Source organism: Stylophora pistillata, chromosome 4 (assembly GCF_964205215.1).
Source record: "Stylophora pistillata chromosome 4, jaStyPist1.2, whole genome shotgun sequence".
In the NCBI taxonomy this organism is placed as follows: domain Eukaryota; kingdom Metazoa; phylum Cnidaria; class Anthozoa; order Scleractinia; family Pocilloporidae; genus Stylophora; species Stylophora pistillata.
Genome location: NC_142522.1, coordinates 2,524,607 through 2,542,547, shown reverse-complemented (window position 1 = coordinate 2,542,547; position 17,941 = coordinate 2,524,607). Strand labels below are relative to the sequence as shown.

The window sequence follows — 17,941 nt, the reverse complement described above, 5'->3', positions numbered from 1 at the left end:
AAACCTTTCTTTTTTCTTTCTTTGGTGGATGTGCTATATTGAAGCAACCTCTCCCTAATTTAAAAAGCACCGAACAATATCATTGACCAAACCATTATGGATGGGTCGTTCCTGAACTCCCAGGTTTCAGCATTAATCCTGAAGCAATTCCAACACCATTGTACTTATTCCAACTTTCCCAGGAATTTTTCTTTTTCAATTGATGGCACCTGCATGCATGCACGAGAACAATGGATTTCTTGTAGCTTTTGCCATCAATTTTTCAACTCATGCAAATTCATGGCCGGGAAATATGGAAATAACTCATTTCCAATACACTCTTAGTACTGATTTCTAACGAATTTGTTCATGTAACAACATCTAGGATAGATTATTACCAAATTATTACCATTTATTACCAAAGCATGTATTATTCACCTTCTATCAATTTGAATCTTAGCTTATTATCTGAAATAGAGTTCAATTATATATACTCAAAGAAATTTAATAAGCTTGGCATGGAATGCATCATTGTGTTTCCCAGCTTACCGATCGAGTACTGAAAGTTTTTGGCTGGCTCTTGAGCAAGCAAGCAAGCAAGCAAGCAAGCAAGCAAGCAAGCAAGCAAGCAAGCAAGCAAGCAAGCAAGCAAGCAAGCAAGCAAGCAAGCAAGCAAGCAAGCAAGCAAGCAAGCAAGCAAGCAAGCAAGCAAGCAAGCAAGCAAGCAAGCAAGCAAGCAAGCAAGCAAGCAAGCAAGCAAGCAAGCAAGCAAGCAAGCAAGCAAGCAAGCAAGCAAGCAAGCAAGCAAGCAAGCAAGCAAGCAAGCAAGCAAGCAAGCAAGCAAGCAAGCAAGCAAGCAAGCAAGCAAGCAAGCAAGCAAGCAAGCAAGCAAGCAAGCAATTAAGCAAGCAAGCAAGCAAGCAAGCAAGCAAGCAAGCAAGCAAGCAAATTAACAATGTTCGTTTAAGTAGCCTCCTTACATTCCAGTTTGAAAGGCAAAATAGATCCACGATTTAGATCGGTGATAAATCAATCGAACGGTTCGCCAACTTCAACTTCAACATGCTCACGCCACGTATGCGGAGGCGTTTGTGGGTATCGCTTATAAAATTTCATGGTACAGCTTTAGGGCGCTGGACTGGTAATCTAACGATAAGAGTTCGAACTCCAGCTGTTGCATCCAACCAATACCACATTCCTTTTTTTTCTTTTTTTTTTTAATTTTCTTTCTTAGATTTTAACGCTCTTACCTTATTTCCTTTCTCCTTAGACACTTCTAGACTTCATGTAAGATCGTTTGGATCTGTATTATGTATCTATCGATCAATCGATCGTCTACTTTGTTGCTTTGAAAAAATATCTGCTTTCTATTGCTTTGAAGTCGTCTGCTTTGTGGAAATACACTCGCTACCTACTTATTGGTTTTATACTTAGCTCTTTTATAGTACCGATGTCAATCCTACTGATCTTAGTAATCTCTTTCTTATATTTGCATATTTCGAAGTTTATTCGCGAGTACCCATAGCCCTTCCACCATATTCTCAACTCAATCCTAAAACTTCACTTCGCTACACTTTGGCGCTCAAATTTTAGGTCACGATGCCTTCGTTGCGTCATCACCTACATACGGGTCGCTACACAAATTTATTCATTGCAACGCCGATCGGCACGCTACCAGCGCTACTGTAATATTGCGATGTAAATGTTTATACACACTTCCGGACCGCTATTGTTGCGTAAAGAAGTAGCTTCAATTCATCTCCAATCGCAGCAATACTGTAAGTAAATTGCTGACTTATCTTATAACTTAATGTCTGCTCAAATGTCAGGTGTATAGTGCATGAAGAGAAAGGTTAGTGACAATTTTATGGAGGAATCTCTACAAAGAATACAACACTGCTCAACAAGCAACTGCCACCTTCGGTAATGTGGCTTCTGTTACAATGTGCTGAGGCTCACAATTTAAAAAATTTGGTGTGAATATCTTACATAACTTATCTCAACAGTTTCTGAGTTTTTACTTTGAATGGAGATAATTCTGAACGATGAAAAAAAATCTCATGCACATATCAAATTCTTCTGTACGTTTTCTCTATCTGATGGAGTAATGAATTATGGTAAACGACAAGACATTCATTTGCAGCTAAACTCCTGTGACACAATATGTTATTTCATTTGAACAAATTGTGTTTTGTTTTAATTTGTAACATGTTGCTGTCAAAAGAGAAAAAAATTAATTTTCAGTGCTAGAATGAATAATTTAAGACTACATCTGCCACACTTTAGTAATGCTGTGATTCTGTTACACACAACCTTTTTGAACCAACCACTTTCATAGCCCAAATCAACTCTGCCTTCCTTCCTTGCTTCATCCTTAACAGAAATACAATGCAATGTTCCACTTAATTGCTTTTGTCCAGTTTGAGAATCTTGTGGTTTTCAACCAATGCTAGCAGCCGAAACAGAAGCTGCGTTTGAGGTATTGCCAGGTTCTATTAATTGAGTGGGTGCAAAAACCATTTGGGAGTCACTGAGTATTTCATTTGCCAGTGTTTTGTGACTTTGGCCCTCAGCATGCTGAAGTAATTCTGGAAGTCCTTGCTTGTTGCATCGGAAAGTCTTTTTGCAGATGGAGCAAAAAGCCTTTCCCACTTCATTGCTCACCTGGAACTAACTAGAAATTTTATGACCCAGTCCATCGGTATGGAGAAGCCACTCCTTCTTGAAATGCATCTTTCCACCAGTCATTTTAAAGAGAATTTGCCTTAGTAACCTGCAATAAGAAACGTGCTGTGTTAGGGCTAGAACAACATTTTCTACAATAGTTCACTTACAATTACCATGTCATGACAATCATTCTTTAGTGAAACAAGGGTACTTTAAGCATTTCATCATAGTCTAGGATGATCTGTGTTACAAAATTTGTAACCATTTAATGTCCTCCACACCCAAGCAGCTCTGGAGGTTAGGGATGCCACACCCTTCACAATTTGACCGGCACGGAAAACTAAACACCAAATTCTGCCAGTAACCTCAAACAAAACAAGCTGATACAGATGCCTGCCTATTTTGTTAAAGATTAAAGTAGAGGCTCCAGAGGACAGCATACTGATGTGCCTCGTATGTCTGTTTGTATTTTGCAAGGAATTGTCTCAAGAGACATTTTGGAAACCACCTCCAAATTCAAGACCAAACATCCACGCTCAGATGAAGACAAAATGTAATACCTAGTAAATCTCATTAACATTTCACTATACAAATAGGTTGAAAATGGTTTTACCTTGTAACACTGCTCCCAGTCTCATTCAATCTAGTCTAATAATAATATCAAACCACAGGTCACAACATAACACAGCCTGTAGTTAGAGTACACTCAATTCAATCTCAATCTGACCTGTTGGACACAATCACTTTATTTTCTTACTTATAACTTAAGCAGTATTTTTGGAAATATAGGAGTTTTTGGCCTATTATAGGAGTTTTACAGGATCCTATAAAATAAATGGGAAAAATAGGAAATATAGGAAGGCTGGGATGTATGCAGGTTTCAATTCAATCACAGCATTGAAGCTGCCAGACATGCATGTTTACCTTTGTTGTGGAGGTAAAATTAGTGTCTAGTATATGCTTAGTCATGCTGACTTGCATGTACAAGCTCTCTACTGTCATGCCATGGAACTTTTAAGAAGATTCCATAAGATCACATAGTTATGATGTAATCTAACAAAAAAAAGTTATGTTGTAACTTTCTGGAACGTCCTGGAGTAATTTGTGGTAAATATGTATATAAAGACTTGGTCAGGTACAAGTAGTAGTTGCTGTTTTTGGAGTGACCAACTGTTTGTTACCAAGAGAGAAAACTATTGTTCATTTGTTAATTTCAAGGAAATTAGGAGAAAACTGCGAGTTTGTGCAATGACCAGCTGAGATATAGTTTGAGGGCTTAAATAAGATATTGATGATAGTCACTGTTAGATATTGATATGATAGATATTGATGATAGTCACTGTATTTTCTATTAGAGTTGCCCCTAAATTTAAATACTACACATCTTTTAATAACAGTAGTTGGGTTTACAGGATAATGGTGTTTTTCTGTTCATTAAATCATACCATGACACCCTATAAGTTGAAACTTTAACAATTCTGGTGGATGTCAATCATTTTAAACAAGAAGAGGGGTAAATTTTAGTCAATTTCTTTCCATATAAAAGGTACAAACTGAGAAATCGAACATTTTATTCAAGATTCCTTACAAATTTTTTCAATATTACAACATATTGTTCTCTTCAAATATAACAGGTTTATTCAATATTCAATAGGGCATCAATGTAAACAGAAGTTGGTTGTTGGTGCGAATTTTAACTTTAATACAAATGGTGAAAATACAATAACATAACATAATCTTTATTTCTTAACATAAAATCACATATCCTAAGTTACCACATCAACTCACAAGGGAAACTATTACATGTCATATTTAAAAATTATCCTATTACTAAAAACATTCTTAAAACTTTCAGTGTGGATTCTAGGGACAGAGACTGACGTATTTCTAAGATTGTAACTCATGTTCTTTTCCTTAGGTAAAAATTGCAAAAACAGGCATTCGGGGTCATTCGATCTTTTTTTGTAGAGTGCCTTGTTCACCTTCTCTAGCAAATCCCTCATATCTACATTCTTGGACATTAACTTTCTTTTCAAACACCGGTCCGAAAAGTTCTGTTATATAGAAAGCTCGGAGTCTGAGGCACCATAAACCGGAAGAGCATAAGAACAATTTGGTAAAACTATAGCATTAAAAAGGTGATCTACTTCCTCCTGGAACATTCCTTCCTTACGTAAAGATCCTAATATGAATAATGACTTATTCGCCTTAATTACCTTCGCACGCACGTGACTGCTATATTTACAATTTTGTTGGAAAGTAATACCTAATATGGATAACTCTGCACACTGTGGTATATCCCTAACTGGTGCGATGTCCTGATTGAAACCTTTCTTACGGAAAATAATCTCCTTGCATTTTGTTGGATTGCATGTCATGTGATTGTGGCTGGACCAGCTAAGAAACTGATCCACCAAGTCAGTGCGACACTGGCCATTTCCCCAAAAAGGGACGATAATTGTAGAGTCATCAGCATATTTAAACAAGGCTGGGCGACCTTCTACATTGAACTCCAAATCATTAATAAACACATTAAAAAGATATGGCCCACTGAAACTACCTTGTGTCGTACCCATATTAACCTCACGCCACTGTCCTTTACAACCGTTATAAAGTACTCGCTGCTGGCGTTTCTTGAGAAAACATAAATACCAGTTCACAATAATGGGATTCAATGGCAACTGCCCAAGCTTAGATGACAAGAGTTCATGATTGACACAATCAATTGCTTTGCTAAAATCCATTGCAAACACTCGGACGGCTTTGCAGTCCGGGTGTGACATAAATTAAAACTGAGTATTCTATTATTTCCACTCTTTCCATAATTTTCTTCTCACTCAATATAGAGGGCCAGGTTGTTCAAAGCTGCGTTAAGATAGACCAAGATTAGAATGGAATTTAATTTCAGATCTGAAAGCTTGGAAAGAAAATTGAGTAGAATTCTTTTCTCTACAATTTGAAGACTGGATGCTCCATAAATAAGAGAGAAAATCTTCCAACAAAAGGCTTTTGAACAAAGGAGGAAAGAAAAGAAACCTGGATTAAAATTTAACCCTGGGTTAGGGCTTATTAGGCTTTGAAACAACTGGGCCTGATGTTTATTGAAATCTTGATACTATGAGATGATGAAATTATAGTTAACACAACATTTACTCCTTCAATTTGAACAGAAAAGAAAAGCCAGAGGTCTGGTTCAGCCAAATGATAGGGAGAACTATCAGTCCTGCTTAACCTTAGACCAGGTTAAGATTGAAATTAGCCAAAAGACTGGAGTGGATTTTAGGATGGTTTCTCCACAAAGGATTCCAATTCAGTGGATAAGATCAACATCAAACCCATGGAATGGCCAAGGAGAAAATAATAGCTGCTATAGGTGGATTCATGCTGACGTCATTGTTTACATTTTTGCTCATTTCCATACGGCTTTGCGTAAAGAAGGAAGCATGTTAGATACAAATTGACTTCACACAGCTAAAGAGCTAGAAAACCTCAGTACATGGTGAAATTTTTAGCTCTTTGGGTGTAATATTTAAGGAGAAATAGTCCACCAAAAACTGCAAAATTTCTGGGTGGCAAAAGCACTAATGAGCTCATACATTCTATGTAAAATTTTGAGTTTTTAAACCCGTGCTGCACAAAAAGTATTCAATGCATCAGGCTCGTATTCATTGGCCGAGTTAATCGTACTTTGACCTTTCAATATTCAGAACTGATTTATTTTTAGCTCCATCAGAAACTGAATTGCTTATGCTAATGAGGCAAATATTGTAAACAAGGATTCCCCTCTACATTTCCCTGAGTCATGGCCACAAATTGACTGAGACCCATGGGTAAAGCAGATAAACAATCCCTAGCAAAGAAAAGATTCACTGACAAAGTGATCTTTAAATGAAAACTGGCTGAAGCAATAAAAACAAACCCAAAACATTTTCTGACAGGGCCACCTACAATTTTAAGTCTAAAATCTCAGAAACATAAACAGCATCTGAAAAATCTCGATTGGAATGAATCAGATCAAAGACAAGATCACAGATTAGACCAAGGATTGCATCATGAAAAGGCAGTTGCCTGCACTCCAGTAGTCATATCTAAAGCAATCTAAATCCTCACCTTGCCTCTTCTCTACCATGTAAGATGATATAAAAAGAAAAAGAAACAATAACTGACCAATGAAATGATACATACCGCTACCTCTTGCTTGCCTTCTTCCATGGCAGCACTACACAACACTCCTTGCCAAATACACGAAAGTCACTTCATGGGGTTTTGGTCCAAAAAAAACATCCAGTAGGAAATGCACTCCATTTTGTTAAGCAGACTTTATTTTGGCTTGTCAAAGGACACGTCAAATTTTAATGAACATGTTGTACATTTTAATAGATAATCTGCTTTTTAAATCTTTTGGTTGTCCTTTTTTTCCTGATACAGTGCATGATCCAATGTGTGATCTCATCCATGATCTATTCCTTGATTCAGTCAGTGATCCAATCTCATCCCTTTCAGTACAGTCTTGCTCTTCTAAACTTCAGAAACACAAATCTTTTGAAACCAAAACAATCAAAGGTGACATATCGTTTAACAAAAATTACTACCTAGGGTGGTTGTGTATCTCTTTCTGTTTATTCTTGTGATCAACAAAGTATCAGATCACTGTATTGGGACGATATAGGCAACTTCTCGTTTAGGTGAAGATAAGATGGCACTCAGCTAGTGCTGTTGTGAAACATCTCGCAGTAGAGGAATTTTTCATCATAGCCAAACACGTAAACCTTAATTGTAAGTGAGGAGATTCTACAACCTGCATTGCAATGTGACGTACGCACTATGTAATTGGTTCAAACAGTAAAGCACCGTTCAGTAATGTATCGTCAAAACATTGCACCCTTCTCCTCTGCCATTAAGAAATATATCTTAACATCCCCAACGTCAGTTCTCACTGTCTCCTCGTGCTTTATGAGAAAACATGCAGTTACTCCGTAAGCCAGAGTAGGAATTCCCAAATTCAAAATTTTCAATAACGTGAAGATATTGTTCTCGAGCTTCAAATCCTGCCAAGGTCTTTTAGAGCAGTGATATTTGATGAAAGGAAAACAGCCCGTTCTTAGAATATGGTAGTTTTGTCCATCAACGCGCCAGTTAAAATGCGACATTCCAAAGTTGTCATTCATCACCGACTTGTAGCGGACGAAAAATGAAGTCCAATTTGGCAGTCCTTTTTGACGTAAATGCTGTGTTAATACCTCTGATGCTTTAGGTTTCAGCTTGGAATTTTGAAACAGTCTTTTTATTTGTCTTACCATGAGTGTTGATGACCCAAAGTTAAGTTCAAAAAGATTTAAGACGGCAAAATCTTCAGTTAGTTAGAGAAGTCGTATTAACGCATCAGCCATTTTGTTTTTGGCTAGTTCCTAGGCTACCTTCAAATCTGTCTATTTCGTTACCAGACCTCTTTCTCTACCTCGGATCGAAATGTTTTTCAACTTCCTGATTTCGTTTAGTCAGCAGATTACTCGTTTGCATTCTTCCAAGAATTGATTATTAATTGAAACTTTGCCCATGTCACACAGAAGTGATAAAGCTCGTCGGCTGGTTTTTCTAGGCAGCCAAGCTGAGCCATGTTTGATGCAAGAAGAAGTACCCATTCCAATGTTGAAACCTGGTGAAATCCTCGGAAAGCTCCGAATGGCAACCATATGTGGGTCGGATTTACATACAATTAGCGGAAAGAGAAAAGAGCCGGCGCCGAGGTAAAACCTTAAATGCTATTTTATCGCACAGTGTTGAATAAGGGGATCTTTGAGTTTGTCCATTCCCTGTTTCATGGTTCTAAAAGAGTATATTTTATTGGGCGGGGAGGGGGGGGGGGGTGGTGATGGGAAGAGGTGAAAGCTTTGAGAGGCGCTTTTTCTTTCAATCTATCTTTTGAAGTTATGAAGAAAATAGCTCCTCATCAGGAGTAGGCGTAGATCTGGCTGAATGGGAAGGTGTCTTACCTCTAAAAATTCCAACATACGCACCAAGCAGAATTATATAACAATTATAGCAACAAGAGAACAAGAGTTTACAATCTCTTGATCGGAATTTCTTACACCCAATTTTTCAGACCTGTATTTTTATCGGATGATAGCATCAGAAAAACAATTACCTAGCAAATGCACACAACAGATTACCCCTGTACTCAGGTTCTCTTGGGTCAGTTATTTCTTTTCTTTTTTTCTGTTCAACTCTCTTTTGCTAAAGATCTAGTGAAAGGAAACAAATAGGTTTATAGCAACAGTGTAATTCAAGGTCAAAGATCGAAACACAATTAAAACCCAGTGCATCTGTTTGATCACCAATGGCCGTACTGGGGTACATGTAGTGATAAACAAAAGATAATGAATTTATTTTTCTGTCACTAAGGTACATGCAAGTAAAAAAAATATTTTCTTTTTTCCATAACTTTACCTACTCCATACTGTTTAAGAGAATCAAAAGGATGAGCTAGTACTTGTGAGCCTTACAAAACAGTTAATTACTGAAAACAGGAGTGAAATGTAGGTGTAGATCCATGAAATTAAAAATGAAGGTGGCTAAAAAGTTCTAATGATAGTATAATGTCACTCAATATCTGAAACACATATTCTCAATAAATCTGGGTTAATTTGGATTAATTTATAATATACACAGAATTTTCCACCGTAAACTATGAAGAATTTTCCATCCTACAAAAACTCCAAGCATTGTTGAACCAATGTGATCAAACTTAAAAGATTAATAAAGTGTAAACCTATACAGCTGAAGTCCTCTCTCAACAAACACCTCAAGTCAGTCCATGCTATTTGATTTCTCCATTATATATTTTTCAAAGATGGAGATTTTGTTGCTCTAACTAAAAGTCACTCTTTCATCAACTAATTCACCTTTCACAGATACTCATGCAATGTCATTAAACTATAGCATTCTTGGACATGAGGGTGTTGTGGAAGTACTTAATCATTTGCGTCCAGATGCTGACATCAAAAAAGGGGACAGAATAACATTTTACATCATCAACTGTTGCAAAAAGTGTGTAAACTGCAGAGAAGGACTTCAGCAGAAATGCAGTTCTTTGTTCAAGGTAACAGACTATCACAGTGACAAATAAATAGTTTTAAAAAAATTAGGAAGAGGGTGTTAGGGAGATGGGTTAGAGGTGGTATTTTTTATCCTTGGTTCTAACTTGAGAATGTCAGAGCTTAATGGATGTCAATTAACTGGAATTCCAGTAAAACAGTACAGTTCAATTCCTGGCTAGAGCCATTATGTGGTGCACTTGAGATTTTTTTAAGATACTTCACAGATGTGATCATTAATTCTTCCTTCCATCTGTCAATCATTTTCTGGAGAGTAATTTGGAGAATTTGGTGCCATATCAAGAAATATGCATTCATCTGTTTACTGAATAATGTATCAATCTTGAAAGGAGAAATTATATGTTGATCACTTCTAGGATTGAAAGGTTTCATAAGACTGTGTAGGGTTCCTTTCTCTCAGCCTATCTTCATTCCAAACATATTGACCTTTCTTCTGAAGCCTTAATTACTTCATCAAACACTATCGAAGAGGAACAATATTCTAGGGCTGCTAAATACTTGAGGCCACAATGTCTTTTCACAAACGGCTTCCAGTAGATTGTAGCATTCCCCATTGAATAAAAATCTTGCTTATTCTTTTGTAACCCTTTGACCCTAAGAGTGATTAGCATCTAATTTCTCCTTATGTCACCCCTGAATCACGCATTAAGGTCAGGAGAATAAAGGAAACAATCATCAAACAAAGAAGCTCTTGATTGTTAAACAAATTCTCTGTGTCAGCACTTAAGGAAATGTATAGAGAACAGTATGGAGAATATGCATGCTGTGTTAGGGTGTTAAGGTTTAAATTCACTCTGGGCTTTCATTTGTTTTTGCAGTATGGTCACTCTATCATGACGGAAGAATCACAACTTAATGGTTGTTATGCATCTCATATTATCATACACAGTGGAACACATGTTGCAAAAATCCCTGATCAAGTCAAAGATAATGTGGCTGCTACAGTTAATTGTGCACTAGCAACAATGGTTAATGTTGTGTCTGGACTAACAGGAAAAAGTCCTTATCGTGACACAGTTGCCTTAATTCAGGTATGCAGTTGTGAGATTTGAGAGGCATGCTATGCGAAAAAAAAAAGCAAAAAAACAATATACTCTTAAGGCTTATCCATTTCACTAAAATGATTACTGCTATCCAACTTTTTGCAAATTATTGTGAAAAATTTCCCATGGGCAATATGTGGAATGGGCCCATACTGTTGTCTTTAGTTGAAGGATTACTTTCCTGTTATTTCAGATAATTGTATGTATTTTAAAAACAATTCAAACCTTCTAAGAATGATAAGCAACTGATTTCCTCCAACAGTATCATTTCTGAATCAAACATGGATGTCACGAGAATAAAGCAAATGGTCACAAACTCAAGAACCTCTAGATTGTTACAAAAATTCTCCTTATAAGTAACACAGGAAATTTATAGAGAACAGTATAGAGAACTTACATACTGATGGTTGTTGTTACTGAACAGTAGCGCTTTTTGATTGCATGCATGGCAAAAAACTAAAACAAAGTTCTCCCAATGGCCAATGAGGAGTCAGGAAATTATTACAGGGAGCCAATGAGAACTAAAATGTGAGCAACCAAGTTGCGATTGGTTTCAGGTACATATAGGTATCTGATTGGACGACAAATTGCCGTCATTTTTTTTTTACCAAATACAGACTGAAGTGAACCTATGTCCTTTCCAAAAAATTTCAAATTGCTCTGAAACCTCAAACTCTGTTGATGACTATATGGCTAATTTTCCAATTTGTAGGGTTGTGGTCTTCTAGGAATTTATGGCTGTGTGCTTCTTCGTGAAGCTGGCTTCAGCAAAGTTTACTGTTCTGATATTGAACCCAAGAGACTGAAAATGGTTCAAAAGTTTGGTGGAATTCCCGTCATAGCAGGTGAAAAAGGCTTTTTTTACATTTTCCTTGTAGATGCGTGATAAAATCATTAGATAAAAGATAAAGGTTGATATGAAGGGATGTGATATGATTTGATTGTTTTGAGATGATTATACATTACTTCCCATATTGATCCTTTTTTTAAACTTATTCTCGACATTTCCATTAAACTTTGACCTTCTGCAGTGTTAACTGCAAGTTTACTAATTAAAGGAAGAACTTACTGATATTCCACATAATTTCCAAATTTCTAGGTGGAAGCCCTCCAAGTGATCTTGGTGAAAGTTCTGTTGATGTGGTTATAGAAGTGAGGAACTTATATTAATCAAACTAAACGTTATGAATTTTAAATCAGTTTACACCTTTTAGGGGTGACACAGTGCCCTTTTGCCTTATAGTTAGTGCGCTCTACTCCAGATGGAGTGGTCTAGGTGCAAACCCCTGCCAGGGACATTGTGTTGTGTTTTTAGGCAAGACACTTTAGTCTCACAGTGCCTCTCTTCACCCGGGTGTTTTAATGGCTACCAGTGTACTTAATGCTGGGGGTAACCCTGCGATGGACTAGCATCCCATCCAGGGGGTAGTAGAAATACTCCTAGTCGCTTCATGCTGTAGAAACCAAAGGTAAGCGCCAGTCTGATGGGCCACTTGGCTTGTAACCAGGCTTTACCTACCTCACCTTGCACTTTTTGGAATCTTAACCCTTGAGCCCCCCTAAGAGTGACAGCATCGAATTTCCAAATCAAACATTAAATTCGTGGAGATAGGGAAATGATCAGAAACTCAAGATGCTCTTGATTGTTAGACATGTTCTCTTCACAAGCACTATAGGAAATGTATAACGCACAGTACAGAGAACTTGAATACCAATGTTAAGGTATGAAGGGTGTTGACTGCAGTTAATTAGTTTTAAATTAATTAAAAGAGGATTATTCTAGACATTTTTGTTTCATAATTCATCAAATTGCAGTCTGAGACGGTTGTGTATGTATTTAAAGGTTTGTGGTTTCCCAGGTGTGATACCTGATGGAGTAAGACTCCTTCGTACTGGGGGTTTATATGTGCTTGCTGGTATGGTACATCCGAATTCCAATTTAGATATCACCGGTGAGCAGATCATACGAAAGTGTATCACTATTAAAGGTAAGTATGTGTGTCCTGCCTAATTATTTCATGGATAACATCTGGTAATTGAGCCAGAGCATTAAGCCATGGATAACTAGAGGGATAAGGAAATCTATCAGAATAAAAAATAAACTTCTATCATTTGGAAATAAAGATCAATACAAATACTACCGAAATAAAATTCTGACAGTTACGTGTCTGAGTAATAAGCTGTATTATCAAAAATTTCTTCAAGTAAACATTAAAGATATGAAAAAAACTTGGGAAGGCATTAACAATCTTCTTAATAATAAAAAGAAAATCAGGAAAGCAATAAATATATTAAAGAGCTCGGACAATCGAGGGCTCAAATCTCATAACCCCTATGAACATACTAAATATACTAAACTCCCATTTTGCACCTATTGGGAAAAAACTTGCTTCAAAAATTCCACCTGGTAATAAACATAATTATTTCAGATTTTCTGCCGACGATAGCCTATAGTGTTTCTTTTTTATTTGAACCAGCCCTTTTTTCTGATGTTGAGCTTGAAATAATGTTGGTACCTTCAGGTAAAGCACATGGATTGTACTCTTGCCCAAGTCGTATACTAAGGTGCTCGCGTGACATAGTATTGCCAAACCTCTAACGACTCTAATAAATGTTTCTGTTCAGAATGGTCACTTCCCATCGAGACTAAAACATGCCAAAATTGTTCCCGTGTTCAAAGATGGAGATGAAACTGATCCTTGTAGCTATTGTTCTCTATCACTCCTCTCGATATTTAACAGAATTTTTGAAAAAATTATGAGCAATCGAATGAAAGTATTTTTGAAGCATGACATATCGTAAGCTATGTTCCACTGAACATGCAATCTTCGATATAGTCAGCAAAATCCAGGCTAACATGGATATGGGTATGTTCTCATGTGGAATTTTTAGTGATTTGCAAAAAGCATTCAACACGGTTGACCACTCGATCCTGTTACATAAACTCAATCACTATGGAATTTGCAGAGTTGTAAATGACTGGTTTTCATCGTACTTGTCTGGAAGGGTCCAAACCACACAAATAGAAACCTACATATCCCAAAAAGAGAAAACCCTGTGTGGGGTCCCACAGGGCTCCGTGTTAGGGCCATTGCTGTTTCTTATTTATATCAATGACATTTACAAAGCTTCAGATAAAATAAGGATTCTATTTATTCGCTGACAATACAAATCTGCTATTTGCTGACAGAAACCTTAAATCTCTTGAAAAAGTGGTGGATGTGGAACTAATGAATGTTTATGATTGGCTAGCCTCAAATAAACTCTCTTTAAATGTAAAGAAAACCAACGTTGTCATCTTCCATTCCAGCCAGAAGCGACTTAATTACAAAGTAAATCTAAAAATATATGATAATAATAGAAAAAATTTCATTGACCTGGAGCGTAAAGACTAATATGTGAAATATTTAGGTGTACTTATTGACAGTCATCCTCGGAGACCCAGGGGCTGAGTCGATTTCAAGTTAGGGCATGAAGAGCCCCTGGGGACATTGTCTTACAAGACTAGTTCCAAACGGTCGCAGTGGTTCTGCCATCTGATTGGTGCCAGAAAATCTTTGTGTTTTTCTGCCCAATCAGAGTGAAGTGTGCTTTGGAGTCCTTTCGTGTGTTGTAACACGGACAAATACTAATTGCTTAGTTGCTCGCTATGTTTGTTTGGGCCGTGCGACGGAGATTTGGTTGAGGTGAAAAGTTTCAGTCTCAGCACACAATGTAAGAGAAATCGATCAGATTGTCCGCGAAATTCTTACCGGCAATTACACTGAATACTTTCGCAGGTATCACTAGAGAACGTGTTTAAAGTTTGCGAGGTTTATATACAACACGGTGGTTGCAGTCATTGAAATGTCGCTTTAAACGTTAAACGAGATTTAAGCTTAAATCCTTCTAGATTTTTTGCATAATTTGCTGACTGAAACTTTGCCAATCCCGTGAAGTTATTTCGTCGCACGGGCCACGCAGGTATGTCGAGCAACTGGTACTTGCGCAACTTTCTGTGCGTGCCAAAATCTAATCTCATCTTCGCTTGAAAAAAATAGAAAAGCTAAGCGTGGAAACTTTTGCTTGTTACATGTGGGTAGATGACCTTGTACTATTAAGCTGACATTTGCAATAAATCAAACCCGCAATAAAAACCCGCATTTGCAATAAAGCAAACCCTTTCCATCCAATATTTCTTGGTCTTTGGGTTTGTTTTTCCTATTGAAAGCAGTGTCGCGTTCCCGGACCAAGTCCTTGCGGGAAGTATTGATCCGGAGTTCGCCGAGTTCAACCACACACTACAGGCCTGAATTTTAAACCGATTTATTCCTTGGTTACCACTGAAGCATGCGGTGAAAACTACAACATTAAAAAATTTACGCGTTACGCAACGGAATAGCTGCGAATAGTGAGAACTCTCCGTCAACGAACGAAATAAGTGGCAGAGGATAAACTAAAATTAGGCTTACGTTATAATTCCTGCTGGCTGTGTGAAGGCAAAAAGATTTCTACAACTCCCAAATTTCTCAGTAGAAGCGACGAACGCGTGTATCTTAAACCTTACAAAGGTCATTCCCGTTACAAAGGTCGTGAAAGATCGGGTTATGGGGTTGCGAAAGATGGCGATGATTAACTAAATTACACGATAAAATCACGTGCGTAACGCAAGTGTGTTGCGTTGTTCGTGACAAGCAGCATCGGATCGATTCCCAATGAGCAAAGGTATTTAACTTGGTCTTCAACAATCGACAAAAGAGGTGAAATGACAATGACCAAGGGACAGAAGAGAATCCGTGGCCTTCCTAGCTCAAGAATTTCAACACTCTAGGTAGCAGTTGAAAGATTAAACTCTTTCCAAACCCCTTCGGTAACTGCCCGAAAAAATCTCTCCTTCCCACTATGTTCTCGTTAATAAGTTTTTGTTCAGATTTTAATTAGCTAACCGGAAACACAGCTAAGCTTTATCTAAGCGCTTGCTGGAGGTCGTCCACGAACTTAAGCCGTACTGTGAACGACTTTACTACAAAGCGAAGATTAGATTTTGGCGCGCACAGAAAGCAGAAAGCTACGTAGGCGAAAGCGCCAGTTGCTCGACATACCTGCGTGGCCCGTGCGACGAAATAACTTCACGGGATTGGCAAAGTTTCAGTCACAGCAAATTATGTAAAAAATCTAGAAGGATTTAAGATTAAATCTCGTGTAACGTTTAAAGCGACATTTCAATGACTGCAACCACCGTGTTGTATACAAACCTCGCAAACATTAAAACACGTTCTCTAGTGATACCTGCGAAAGTACTCAGTATAATTTCCGTAAGATTTTCGCGGACAATCTGATCGATGTCTCCTATATTGTGTGCTGAGACTGAAACTTTTCACCTAAAGCAAATCTCCGTCACACGGCCCAAACAAATTTGTCCGTGCTAAAACACACGAAAGGACTCTAAAGTACACTTCACTCTGATTGGGCAGAAAAACACAAAGATTTTCTGGCACCAATCAGATGGTAGAACGATTGCGACCGTTTGGAACTAGTCCTGTAAGACAATGTCCCCAGGGGCTCTTCATGCCCTAACTTGAAATCGACCCACAACCCCTGGGTCTCCGAGGATGCTGATGAACGAACTTCAATTTTTTTGTTCTAAACTCGTCTTGTGATTGGCTAAAAAACGTTGGGTGGCCCCGGTTGAGTTCGTGTCACTGTAATATGCTTTACGTTAAACTCTCTTCTCTCTTAATGCATGATGTCCATAACAATTTAACCCCCCCCCCCCCTCCAATCTTTCTGGTTTGTTCACTCTTTTCCACCAAATACACAATCGTAATACCCGATCTTCATCTGCCGGTAACTATTACATAAACCTGTTCTAGGCTAGATCAACACAAAAACTCATTCTCAAGGATTGGTTGTAAAATTTGGAATAGCATCCCAGGAAACTTAAGGAATCTTCCTAAACATATTTTCAAGAAAAAGATAACAACAATATTATTTTAAAATCTTCAAGTTCAGGATAGTTATGTTGACATAGAACGAATAATCAATGATGTGTCGAAAGTTAAATCCAATGAATAGTAGTGTATAACTTATGTATTCTATTTATTGTCATGTGTTTCTGTTTCTGTATTTTTATCTCACACTGTCATTTCTGCTTTACTGATTCAATATTTAATTTCTGTTTCTTGTATATTTATTGAATCTTTTGTTGAGCTGAAATTTATTTAAGATGTTTTAGCACCCACTCGCTGCCCGCCGAGACTAGCTCTGCTATTTGTGGGTAGTCCTTCATTATATTAAGTGACATGTCATGTCTGATTACACTAAAGGTAAAGTGCTTGAAGTTACAGTAAGGTGTGCATCTCTATCAATGGCTTCTTGACTCACTCTCTTTTTTTCCTTTTCCCTTTCATCGATCATCATCAGGAATTCACAACTATGGTCCCCAACATCTGGATGAAGCTGTTTCATTTCTTTCCAGAACATGTGATAATTATCCATTTGAAGAACTCTTCAGCCCATCTTTTAAACTGATGGATTTTGAACAAGCCTTGCAACTTTCCAAACAGCAAGCATTCAACAGAGTTTGTGTGGAGCCCTGAAGGACACTTTTGTTCCCTGAGTCGTTGTTCCCTTTCACTCCCTGGACCTGCACTTTCCACACAAATATCAAAAATTTTTAATTTTTATTATGATTTTTTTTTTATCATTATGGTACGAGGCATTCCGTTGCGCGCATAAATCCAGATGGTAAAATATGAAGTAAGAAATCGAAAAGTGTACTCAAAAACCAAATATTTTTTTGAAATACATATTGAATGATTAAATCGAAAAGTTCAAGTAATTTAATCCAAATGATATTTATTAAAACGACATGCACGACGAAGGTTTTACAGAAAGGTAGCTTATATTTATCAAATGTGTACTAACTATTGATTACTGAAAACTGATCACTTAATTTAATGTTGAAACGCAAGGTGTGATCATATAGACTCCCATGCTAGAGCCTCGTGTTAGAAACGTTCGAAAAACAAGATATAGATGAAAATATGTAAAAGTAAAATTACGTATAATTATGACGATACCACCACGTATACTAATTACAAGATCAATTAATAAAATGTGCACAAGAAACACGTGACTTTATTACATGCAGGTCAT

General features: G+C 37.4%; 1 protein-coding gene and 2 long non-coding RNA genes across 4 annotated transcripts; 2 read left to right on the top strand and 1 right to left on the bottom strand.

The window, feature by feature from the left end:
• Positions 1 to 1,174: 1,174 nt before the first annotated feature.
• Positions 1,175 to 6,961, bottom strand: LOC148732027 (uncharacterized). Its single transcript, XR_016000073.1, has 2 exons — positions 6,832 to 6,961; positions 1,175 to 2,752 (listed from the first exon to the last, which is right to left on the bottom strand). It is a non-coding gene; the product is annotated as an uncharacterized LOC148732027 (long non-coding RNA).
• On the top strand, positions 1,630 to 6,290 carry LOC148732028 (uncharacterized). Its single transcript, XR_016000077.1, has 2 exons — positions 1,630 to 1,757; positions 5,817 to 6,290. It is a non-coding gene; the product is annotated as an uncharacterized LOC148732028 (long non-coding RNA).
• Positions 6,962 to 8,101: 1,140 nt separating the features above from the next.
• Positions 8,102 to 17,914, top strand: LOC111321772 (uncharacterized). 2 transcript variants are annotated; one of them, XM_022924738.2, is made up of 7 exons: positions 8,102 to 8,393; positions 9,586 to 9,745; positions 10,580 to 10,792; positions 11,517 to 11,649; positions 11,904 to 11,956; positions 12,648 to 12,792; positions 17,207 to 17,914. In XM_022924738.2, exons 1-7 carry the CDS (start codon positions 8,203 to 8,205, stop codon positions 17,380 to 17,382), a joined length of 1,071 nt encoding a protein of 356 aa, XP_022780473.2. In that variant the 5' UTR covers positions 8,102 to 8,202; the 3' UTR covers positions 17,383 to 17,914. The 2 variants fall into 2 exon arrangements, with proteins under 2 accessions (XP_022780473.2, XP_088613316.1); XM_088757190.1 differs by having other exon boundaries at positions 8,256 to 8,393; positions 9,558 to 9,745.
• The last annotated feature ends 27 nt before the right edge of the window (positions 17,915 to 17,941 follow it).

What these genes read in the sequence shown, in the direction of transcription:
- LOC111321772 (XM_022924738.2), top strand. Translation starts at nt 8,203, where the DNA reads ATGTCACACAGAAGTGATAAAGCTCGTCGGCTGGTTTTTCTAGGCAGC. An exon ending in ACACAGTTGCCTTAATTCAG is followed by an intron (nt 10,793 to 11,516) that starts GTATGCAGTTGT and finishes TCCAATTTGTAG; the next exon opens with GGTTGTGGTCTTCTAGGAAT. An exon ending in CTGTTGATGTGGTTATAGAA is followed by an intron (nt 11,957 to 12,647) that starts GTGAGGAACTTA and finishes ATGTATTTAAAG; the next exon opens with GTTTGTGGTTTCCCAGGTGT.